Below are 11338 nucleotides of genomic sequence, written 5' to 3'. Positions count from 1 at the left end.
GTTAGTGTAATCCGGTACACATTAAACCTCATTCACACACAACCTCATCGGCAGGGACTTCCAGCATAACAGCTATGTTCTGCTACAAACATCAAAAAGGTATGTAGGTAACTATCACTGTGTAGGCAGTGTAAGCCTGAACACATGTCACGTAATTGCCCCTCACTGAATAATAAATGTAGCGATACCAGAGCATCTGATGGAGGTGCATTCCAGCGGCCTCTTTTCTGGGTTTGCCTGTAAACGTCCCTTTGCACCCGCCGCAGAAGCATCTTCCGCTCTAATGAGCACAGAGCACCTGACTGAAGTGCTCACTTGTTTTGGGGAGTTTTGGATCAAAGGAGTAAGCAGAGAAGTCTTACAGAAGGTCTCCAGCTCAGTCGGTGACTGATTGAAATGTGGGGTCATAGCCCCGCACGACGATGGTGTCTTGAATATCATGGTTTTATTTATTCATTTGCTTTCATTCAACAGAAAGTGTTTGCGCTATTTCGTATTCATAAATCAATCAATTATTCTTGCTACAATATGTTGATATAATAATAACTCGTGGCATTGAATATTCCAAGCATATTTTTACTTTAAGTAGGGTGGTGGCAGGGGCTGTTGAAAGGATTTTGTCCCCGGCCCAGGTATCATGCACTGGTGATATGCATGTTACGGAAGAGTCCACTTACTAAATGGGGGCAAGCTTTGCAATGACTGATGTTTTTGCTTACAACAACAAAAACTTAATCTATTGACCAGATGTAGGGGTCTTCATAGATTTCTGCTTGTTTTTGTCTGCTATTTACCTGTTGTAAGATTATTTGCAAAATAGTCTGTTGTAATAAGTCTTAAAATACATCAGATAGAATAAAAAATAAATAGAGCTAATATATGCTCAAGTAATATTGATCCAATAACTTTTGTTAAACAATTTGTAGTTTGACATTTTAATCTTGTACATAGGTACAATGTACAACAGCGAAATGTATGCTTAAAATTGCACTGAGTAGATGGGATGAAAATTATATTCTGATATATTAAATATATTTATCTCCCTCTGAAACGAAATACTGTTTTCTGATTGGCTAATGGGGTGTACATTAAGTTTGTATAGACGGACACCTTGGACGTAGTCCCAGTAGAAAAGTTAAATCGCCGTTCCATATCAATGCTCTTGAATGGTTACCATTGACAACCAACGTAACTTTTTTTTTTTTTTAAACGTCACTACTTTCTCTAACGGCAAGAATTCAACAGGTTATTATGCATATTAAGTTTCCTAAAGATGAACAAAATTCTAAATAATAATAATAAAAACATTTTTGGATGTTGTAAACGGGAGATAAGCGGGATAACGGCCTTCGAGCTGTACAGTTCTACAAAGATAATGGACTTCGCGGAGCTCGTCGTGGAGTTTTTTGCCCTGCATCGTCCATTATCTTTGTAGAATTGTACAGCTCGTCGGCCGTTATCCCTTACGACTCACACAGTCAATCATCCAGATATGTGATAGCACGGCTTTATTCCAGGTATATTCCAACAGACATTCAAAGAGGTATACACACAATATACCTGAAGTTACAATATACTTTAACAGCTTAGTTTGGCAACAGCAACATTTTGTTATACACATTGTTTCATAAAAATTGGCATAAAAAAGTCAACATATACTGGTCTTTACAGAAACCAGGACTGTATATTTTATATCTTTACATAGTATCAATCACAACAAAATAGAGATACAAGGAAAATATTAAGCTAATTGATAATATCTTGGCATTAATGAGAGAGAGATCTTAAGCACAAAGAACAGTCATAGATAGACAAGGAATAGCAGCATGGTCTGAAAATGCATTCGAGAACACGTACTGGTGACAAATATTACTACAAGAAACAAATCACATACGTTTCATCTATGAAATCAGAGGTAAAAACAGGCCAGAACTTGTTTCTTTGTCGTGCTGAATGTGAAAGTAAGCCTTGTGTGATGGTTTAAAATGAATATAGAGAATCTGAATAAAAAAAGAAGTCACACTTTCAGTATCTTTGATCTTTACAAACCTAACATTTCAATCCTGTCAATGGATCTCTTAACTCGGTGACAATCTCTAAATATCTGTGCACACATGTTCTTCTTATATAAAGAAAAAGGTCTGTGAGTAGACAGCAGATACCTACTGTACATCTGTCTAAAACAAGACAGTGAAGAGACATGAAAAAGGAAAAATATACTTAACCGAGACGTTTCTCCTTTATCTTCTTTTATGAGATTGTTTATTATTTGCTACAAAAGATTAATGAGAAAGATACTGACTTGATTTTTATACTTGAGCAGATACACAAACCTACTCTCTTGAACAAGATTGAGTAGATACAGAACAGGCCAGTTTGAAAATGTGAAATACAATATGCAGTTTAGATTTAACTGAAATATGAAATAGTGCATTCATCAGTATCTTTCATGAACAACTCGTGTGTCTGTATTCTCCGTATGTATTGAGCACATAAATAAGACTCTGTCCCATATCATTTGTTGAAATGCTGTATGCATTTTTTATTCTACACTCACAATTAAATCAGATGTTTAGCTATCATATATCATCACACTTTTCCAGGTCTCCTTACATATGCATGCTAACTGGATGTATGCCATTTTGTTCAAAGTATTACAATCCCAATTTTAACTGATGTCAGCCCTTGTGTATAATATCGAAATTTAAGTCATGCCAGGTACACCGCAACAAAAAATTCTGAAAAGCCAAACCCCAGTACATAACATCGCAGTCATAGAGCAGTGGTTTCTATATGTGTGTAACAGTACTAAATGGTCAAATGGCTGAGAGAAGGTAATAAAGCTCAAAACACAGACATGCCCATTTAAATTCATGTCTCTGTGACCAGAGATAACAGTCAGAATAATGGCCCAAGGCATCATTTGTTTCTTTATTGGCTGCGTCGCAAGAGTTCTCAGAAATACATCTCGCCATCTCTGTTCTCCTAAAAACTCCTGTGTGCGCTCGTCTAAACCCTATTTGATCTTTCTCTCTTTCTCTCTCTTTCTCTCTCTTCCTCTTTATTTCTACTGTCATTACTTGTTCATCAAGCGGGGAAATAACAGTGGTGGCCATGGCTGGGGTCCTAATGAGAAGGCAAATCCCCCGACTGTCTGTCCTCCAGCCAGGACACCTGTCTGCTCCCCACACTCACTCATCTCACACTAAACCCCCTCTTATCTCTGTACAGATGATCAATTTGGGAGATAAGGAAAGGGACAAACATCCTTTTCCAGCCAAGCCACTCTAACCCAATATGCCTGCTTCAACAACCCTTTCCATGCCTCCGCCTGGGTCTTGTCTATTCTCCCAGGATCTATGACATTCACTGAAAAAGGTTTGCAACTTCACTCATCAATGTCAGAGGATGTTCCCGTATATTGCCATGTTGACAGTCAACAGCCATCACAAATCACTGACATGCTGGCCTCACAAGAAGTAATACGAGACGACATCTTGTGCAAGAAATCATACCAGCCGTCACATCAACAGGATCAAGCAAAGACAAACAGTGTCTTAAAAGTAGGTAAATAGAGTTTAGTTAGCTGCTAGTCCCCCCCCCCCCCCACACACACATGTATTTAAAGTACACTGGCAAGCCAAGAACAGCAGGAATTTACATGGCTGGGGCCATCTCTGTAGTGCTGCATCAACCTCTAGGGTAAACCCACTTTGGAATGGCCTCAGAAACAGAAGGAGGCGCAAACTACTAAACAGAGGTCGCCCAGTTCTCCTTCAGGCCTTGGATGTGTACCGGATGCTCCTCTTTCCAAACTAACAAAGCCTGTCTTGTTTCACAGGTGGGTTGATAACAGAACAAGGGAACATTCCTTGGCATAACATAAGGCTGCTTCTTTCTCTCTCTCTCTCTCTCTCTCTCTCTCTCTCTCTCTCTCTCTCTCTTTCTCTCTCTCCCTTTCTGTCTTTACTCTCTCTCTTTCTGACTGATAGCACAGGGAATTACAGGCACTGTCCACTCTAAACATTTGAGGCACATTAGAAAAGAGGCCTTCTGTATCCTTCAGATTCACTCTCCATAAAACGACATTCAGTGCCTCCAATATATATATATATATATATATATATGTATTTTTTTTATAGACTGAGGGAGTTCCATGATATAATCAACAATAAGTGTACATTTCAAATAATCTCAATAGAGGCTTTTCTTGTGAAATAAAAGAGATCTTATTGAATCTTTATCCTCCCCAAAAACCAAACAATCTGTCAATGTGGACACTGAACACAATCGGTTAAAGCTGTGTGTGTAAAGTTAACAGTCATAGAGTCTTCAGCTAAATTTGTTTTGTTTGTATCAGCCCTGTTACAAACGCAGTAAATCCTTCATGCTGGTCACAATCAACAGTGTCTGATTGTTACTCAGTGTGTCCGTTTGCAACTTTCAATCATGCAAATAGAACACTGTAAAAACCTGCCCTTTATTTGAATGTACCCAGTCAGTGAAAAAAACCACACAGCTTGATTTCAAGAGTTAAACTGTGAAAGACTGAAGATAACATCGAAGAATATATATATTGTGGATCTGATTTTTAAAAACGTTAAATTAAGCAAACCTCAAATAATGGCCGATTAGGCCATCAAACACATTCAGTATAGTTTGCTGTATAAGATGAGAGATTTGTACAGATCCCAACATTTTGACCACGTCTTCTTACAAGATGATCAATCCAAACATGTCTTAAGAGCAAATATATCGATGTAACAGTCACTTGGCAACAAGAACAGGAAAAACAGATCCAACAATAGACTAAAAGCTACAATTTAAGCAGCAGCAGCACACAGGCGAAAGCAAGTCTCTTTCCTCACGCCCTCACATCTGCCACAGTGCACTGAAAGCTACACCTCTGGACAACACGGCAATCTCGGGGCTCTTGCACGTCACATGTATATACCAGCCAGTGTACACCACACACATCAAGGTAGGTATCTATATTCACCATATCAGGGGACCAGCGAGGTATAAGGCAGTGTACCACTGTTGTATGGTCGTGGCTCAAAATTACTTTTAGGCACCTACAGCAGCTGCTGCCCGAATCACAAAGTGAATCCATCTGCAGTGGAGGAGGAGGAGGAGAAAGAAGAAGGGGGTGGCAGAAATGGCTACCACACTCTGCATTTCACCTCCGGGTTCATGGGGGCTCCAGTTTGGCACTGGAATGCCTCTGAGAATGCCTCAAAATTCTGCAGGGACCCCAAAACCCTGAATTGTAAAAGAGCAGAAAGATGAGCAGGGAATGCTCGGACATGGTAAAGAAAGAGAACAAGAAAGGAAGAAAAGTAGAGAGATTGACAGACAGACAGACATATAGATACATTGATAGATGGCTGACTGGCTAGGTGGATGGATGGACAGATGGAGAAAAAACAGAGACGAGACAGAGGGTTTCTACCTGTACTCTAGAGGGCTGTGAGAATCTGTCTTGATAGACTGGCTGGCAAATTCAGGCCTATAGGCACCACACCATACCTAAAAAAAGCAATCAAACCATATCACATGTTTAGCTGCTGAAGCTCTCATGTGAAAACACTAAGCTGAAGTAGAGAGGCGTGGAGAGAAGTGATGATGTCCTCTGCCCTTTTCGAGAGCCGCTGTAATTGCACACTTAGCCCTGAGGCCATTTAGTATGTGTGTGAATAATCAGGCTACTTGTGATTTGCTGAAAATCTCATTAGGCATAAATAGGATTTTCGTATAAGGGGTGGCAAATCTGATTTGCCTGAAGTGCTCACCTGGGCGAAGTTGAGAAAGAAGAGCTGCTTGTGGTCCATGTTGAGACCAGGCAGTTGAGGTTCCTCGCCCTCTCTCTCAACCCATTTAAGGTACGCCTGTTTTAATGCACACACACAAAGACACATGCACCAACACACACACACACACACACACACACACACAAAAACACACACACACACACACACACACAAAGACACGTACACATACATGAGAGTTTTTTTTATGAGTAAGGCCTCCCATAACATAAACAATACTACTTGACTCTATATAATTACTCCACCTTATATGCTTGACGAATTCCTCCATTATCAGCAATGTTCTCCCCCAAAGTGCTGATGCCGCTTACCTGAATGGAATGGTAAGAAGTCTATTAATCCTCCCTTATTTTACAGCTCAAAAAAGCCTGAAAGCTGGTTACCTAAGAACCCTTAGAAGGTTCATAAATGGGTCCTAAGTGAAGAGGTTAAAGACGGTTGACTTCAACAGAGAAAATCTTTTGACTTACGTTTTGACCTCCAGCCAGCTTCCAGGTGAAGTTTCCGTACTGATGCACCATGCACTGGGACTGCTCCTTAAAGTGCTCCGCTGAGTAGTTACTCCACCAGTTATACATGTTCCCATCCTTGTCAAAGTTACGGCCTTTATGGAAATCAAAAATTTGACTTATGGCATATTTTATTGTTTATTACATATCTTATGGCATAGTCTTACTGTCTCAGTCTTACTCAGCCTATCTCGAGTTGGGGGCAGAGAATTGACTGAAAGCTACATACAAATGCGCCATAGACAAATGGTATCATGGTGTTCTTTCAACTCCATTTATAATTTTTCTTTTTTAAATATGTTATCTGGGCTCAGATTGGCTGTAATCAAGCCCTTTCCGTATACTGGTAACTCACATTAGGCAAAGACATCACCGGAGTCAACCTTAAGAGATTATCATCTCACCGTGGTCATCAAAGCCATGAATGATTTCATGGCCAATCACCATTCCAATTCCGCCGAAGTTGAGAGCCTGAAGTTGGTTCTTACTGAAGAATGGTGGTTGTAGAATTCCAGCAGGGAAAACTATGGAACAAGACCACGACAGACAAACAGATAGAGAGAGAGGCCGACAGAAAGATGAGACGATTTATGCACATAAACAGACGATGAAAGTCCAGTGCCAAAGGAGAGCAGAACTGTAGTGACACACTGGAAAACAGAGCGGAAAGTAAAAGAAAACTTAGAAGACGTTCCAGAGTTAGAAAATACCAATTAATTTATTCTCTAATAAGCCCGACCATACACACAATAGCTTTTTTATATCTTCAAACATGATTGAGCTGTTATGCTCTGTTATGTTCATTTCAGTTCAGCCGCTTGAGTCTGCAAAGTAAGCTCTTTTTAAATCTCTTAATGAAAGCACCAAAACATTTGAGAAAAAACATATAGCATATCAGTGCAGAATCATGCCTGAGGAACCGAGCGGACGTCCGAGAACATTAAACCTGCAATCTCATCCTAATTACGCCGAAATGACTGCGGCTCCCAATGTACATAATCGCCTTACACTTTACAATCCTGCGTGTTAAGTGACTGGCTGGTAATGTGTTGCACTTGGCACATCGTCGGGCCGCTTTTAGCCGTACATCATTTTGTGTGCACTGGAGCCTGAAACTAGTTCTTATTCTGACAACAAAGAGAAGCATTGTCATTATTATCATGGGGGCTCTTGAGCCGAGGGCACTGAGAATGCGTACGTGGATGTAGGGAGGGACTGAGGTAATGAAGTGTGTTTGTGTGTGTGTGTGTGTGTGTGTGTGTGTGTGTGTGTGTGTGTGCTAACAGGCACATGTAAAACAGGGGTAGTGGCTGTGGGGTACTTCCTGTTCGGGCACCTTTTCATCTACCTTCAATTTAAAAATTCTTTTTTTTAATAATAAAAAAGATTTCATGTAAAAAAAACACTCTATGAGGTGTTATACTGTATCTCTGAGTTGTAGTCCTCCAAACACTTTTTTATATTTTTTATTCTTATTGTGCAATAGTGATTTATGGGTGTCATGTACTCAGTAGGATCATGTGAACGGCCTGAGGGGGCCCTTACCTATCTGGTTTCTGTTTGGAGAGTAGAAAGCATTCACCTCGGCTGCACCAATGATCCACCTGAAAAAACAAAGAACCAAATCAGGAGAATGGAATACTGCGTGTGTGTGTGTGTGTGTGTTTATGTGAGTGTGTGTGTGTGTGTGTATGTATGTGTGTGTGTGTGTGTGTGTGTGTATGTGTAAGTGTATGTGTGTGCACATACGTGTGTGTGTGTGTGTGTGTGTGTGTGTGTGTGTGTGTGTGTGTGTGCGTGCGTGCGTGCGTGTGTGTGTCCTTCTTGATTTACAGGTTTGGGTCCACTGGCTCCCTGAGCTTCTTTAAACTCTTCTTCGCCCCAGCTTGCAGGTTTTGCAGAATGTTCTCAAAGTAGTTTTCGCTGAAGTTAAGCTATGTTGAAACAGACACTTCAGTCAACATCAGAGTTCCTCTAGGGGTATCATTATCTGCTTTCTATCTGTCAGTACTGGTGGTTTGAGATAATGACATCTCTGTTAGTACTTACGTGGGCATACTCCTCGTCCAGTTTCTGGTTGTTTTCTTCCAGAATGTGGTCAGGGTAGCCAATCTGTTCCTTGATTGCCAACACCTTGGACACAAACAGACCAATCACCTCTTTTTGGTTTTTCCCCATGCAGTGTAATATTACAATTACCTCAACAGACAAACACATACCTCCACTGGGTCAACAATCTTGCCTGACTATTAACTGTTCATGTGTGTATCTGCCTGGCAGTACAATACAATTTGCACAATTCAACTTTAACTTTTTTGCACAATTTAACTCAACTTTTATTAGGATTGTACTACTATGTGTCATTTCAATTTATTTATTTTTTAATTAAAATGTTTTAACACACATTTCTTTGGGCTTTCAATGCACTGCAATCAAAATAGAAAAGTATGAAAGTTTGGCTTGAAAAATGTCAAATGTTATCCTCCCACCTTCTCTCTGGCCTTCTCCTTCGAAGCGGTGTCCATCCAGTTCAGCTCCTCCAGGGTGTCCATATACGCTGCCTGCATCATTCGGATGAGGTCACTGACCTGTGAGAAGAAACATAAAGCTTGACGCACGTACGTGGCACACATGTACACACAACACATGCAAACAGATGCTAACAGCATACAGCACACAGAGATTGTATTGCGTCATCCCAAAGACTCACAGGCCGTCACTCATAACATCTCATGACTCATAGCCTTGTAATCCAAAACATCAGCTGTCAAGTGAGTCATGGCATCCTTGCGTAAACAGTAAGGAGGATGAGCTGTGTCCCAGTCAGTCTAAACAGTGGCGAGGCAGGACAGTGACAGTGAGCAGACCCGTCTTCCTGTTTTGGCCCGAGGAGACAGGAAGTGGCGATGATAAGAGACTCACCATGCGTTTGCTGTCTCCGGCGAAGGCGTCCTGGACGTAGAGGGCACCGACGGCGTTCACCATGCTGCCCTGCACATACCGCACACAGTCTCGCCAACGAGCCTCTTCAACTGTGGTTCCAAACAAGACCTGGGGCACACACAGTGTAGACATGCAAACACACACAAACGCACACACACACACACACACACACACACACACACACACACACACACACACACGGGAGTACTACATATGCTACAGATGTGTTGAAGGGTATCAGTGACACGTCTTTTGTGTGCATCCTTATTCAGACAAAATAATTCCCCGGGCGATTTTATTTACGAATGCATGACTTGTTTTGATGTTAAGAGACTCAACAGCTAAACAGAACAGAAGTAAACATATGAGACAACACCATATAAAGACTTAAGCTGTGTTTGCTGTACTGTCCACTATAAATGTCAATTTAACAGTCTTTGACCTCTGTGTGTCTGTGGGTGTGTGTGTTCATGTTTGTTTGTGTATGTGTGCTTGTGTGTGTGTGTGTGTGTACGTGTGTGTCTGTCTCTGTTTTCAAGGGGTCTGACCTTTCTGTAGTGTGCTCGAGCGTCTTTGAAGCGTCGGCTCAGACCGCTGACTCTATCAAGGATGATCTGCCAGGTGACATAATTCTGCAGAGTCCTGTAGGAGAGAATACATTCACACACACAAACACATACACACACACACACACACACACACACACACACACACACACACACACACACACACACACACACACACACACACACACACACACACACACACACACACACACACACACACACACACACACACACACACACACACACACACATTCATTCACTGTTAGACTATGAATCTATTTTATGATAGACACTGTCTTTATTGACATAATAGCTTCAGTAGATGACCAATTGTAACAAAGCAATTCCACTAATGGGTTTCCACAAAGGATATACCCAACTGCGCAGTTTAAATTAGTATAAAAGTCTGACCTGCGGTCGTATTTGGAGAGGACATCATTCAGCCTCTCCAGGTAAGGGACACCATACACCACCACCTCCTCTTCCTGTTGTACGGTTATGGACACACTGGACAGGACGCCTTGCACAAAGCGTGTCCAGTTGAAGCCCTGAAACACCATACGGCAACATTAACAAACATTTCCTGTGAATGTCCCCCCAAACTCAAATTCTATTTTAACCACTGTGTCATTCCATTATTACGGATATGTTTGTGTGAAACTTATATAACAGAGGGTCAAAACAAGCAGACAAGGAGGTTGGAGGAGTACTTGTTTAAAAAAAAAGGGAGAATATTTAAGAGAGAATATTTTGCTGCTTTTTTCTTCTTGAGAAACCTATTCATGGTATTTGCCTTTTTTAGCAAACTTTTAACGGAATACTGCAGACTGGGTTATAATGGGATTTAGAACATTCTGTCTGAACTCACATTGAGGCCGAAGTTCTCCTGCAGCTCGGTAAGGGTCATCTTGTTGTAGAGAACAGTGATGTCATGACGTTCTTCAGCTGGCGTAGTGGCCTGTATGAAGGTTGAAGAAATCGTACACTATTAAACAACTCGCCTTCTACGTATCACTTACTAAGTTCATAGATCTCAGAGAACCTGTTATCTGTACCACATATCTGTCATTTTTAACCTGTTGTTGTAACAGAGGTTCCTGTTGCTCAACTGGTAGAGTAGGGTGATTTCAACACAAAGATAATGGGTTACATATACCCAGGGAACACAAATACTCATACTCACCTACATCAGTACAGTAAGTCATTTTGGATAAAAGTGTCTACTACTTGTAAAAATGTCAAATGTGAATCTTTCAGAAATGGGGCACTCACATTGGCAATGTCTCTCTCCAGCTCCATCACCTGCATCATCTCCTCCCACACACGCTCGTCGTCCTGGGTCAGGTTCTTGTCCTCACGGGCAATCCTCACCATGGTAACCATGAACTGCTGATAGGCCTCTCTCACCTGTAACATCAAAGGCATGGCTACTACACAACGCTTTTATCAAGAGAATGTCAATGTGTAATTTCATGACCATATATTATTATTA

General features: G+C 41.1%; 1 protein-coding gene across 1 annotated transcript in view; it reads right to left on the bottom strand.

Annotated features, from left to right (window-relative positions):
• Window positions 1-4416: 4416 nt before the first annotated feature.
• mmel1 (membrane metallo-endopeptidase-like 1) overlaps window positions 4417-11338 on the bottom strand; it is a gene marked incomplete at its 5' end in the record, with an annotated part of 11546 nt that continues 4624 nt past the window's right edge. Inside the window, 15 exons of the mRNA XM_080846118.1 lie at window positions 4417-5262; window positions 5453-5529; window positions 5793-5888; window positions 6074-6139; window positions 6299-6432; window positions 6742-6861; window positions 7883-7941; window positions 8171-8271; window positions 8387-8470; window positions 8827-8925; window positions 9260-9388; window positions 9829-9922; window positions 10258-10394; window positions 10715-10804; window positions 11119-11253. Coding sequence (XP_080702244.1) covers window positions 5163-5262; window positions 5453-5529; window positions 5793-5888; window positions 6074-6139; window positions 6299-6432; window positions 6742-6861; window positions 7883-7941; window positions 8171-8271; window positions 8387-8470; window positions 8827-8925; window positions 9260-9388; window positions 9829-9922; window positions 10258-10394; window positions 10715-10804; window positions 11119-11253 — 1521 coding nt within the window. The 3' untranslated portion in view covers window positions 4417-5162. The remainder of the gene's footprint in view (window positions 5263-5452; window positions 5530-5792; window positions 5889-6073; window positions 6140-6298; window positions 6433-6741; window positions 6862-7882; window positions 7942-8170; window positions 8272-8386; window positions 8471-8826; window positions 8926-9259; window positions 9389-9828; window positions 9923-10257; window positions 10395-10714; window positions 10805-11118; window positions 11254-11338) is intronic.

This window comes from Sprattus sprattus (assembly GCF_963457725.1).
Source record: "Sprattus sprattus genome assembly, chromosome: 10".
NCBI classification, from domain to species: domain Eukaryota; kingdom Metazoa; phylum Chordata; class Actinopteri; order Clupeiformes; family Clupeidae; genus Sprattus; species Sprattus sprattus.
Note: the sequence above shows the minus strand (reverse complement) of the source record. Positions and strands in the feature narration are given on the sequence as shown.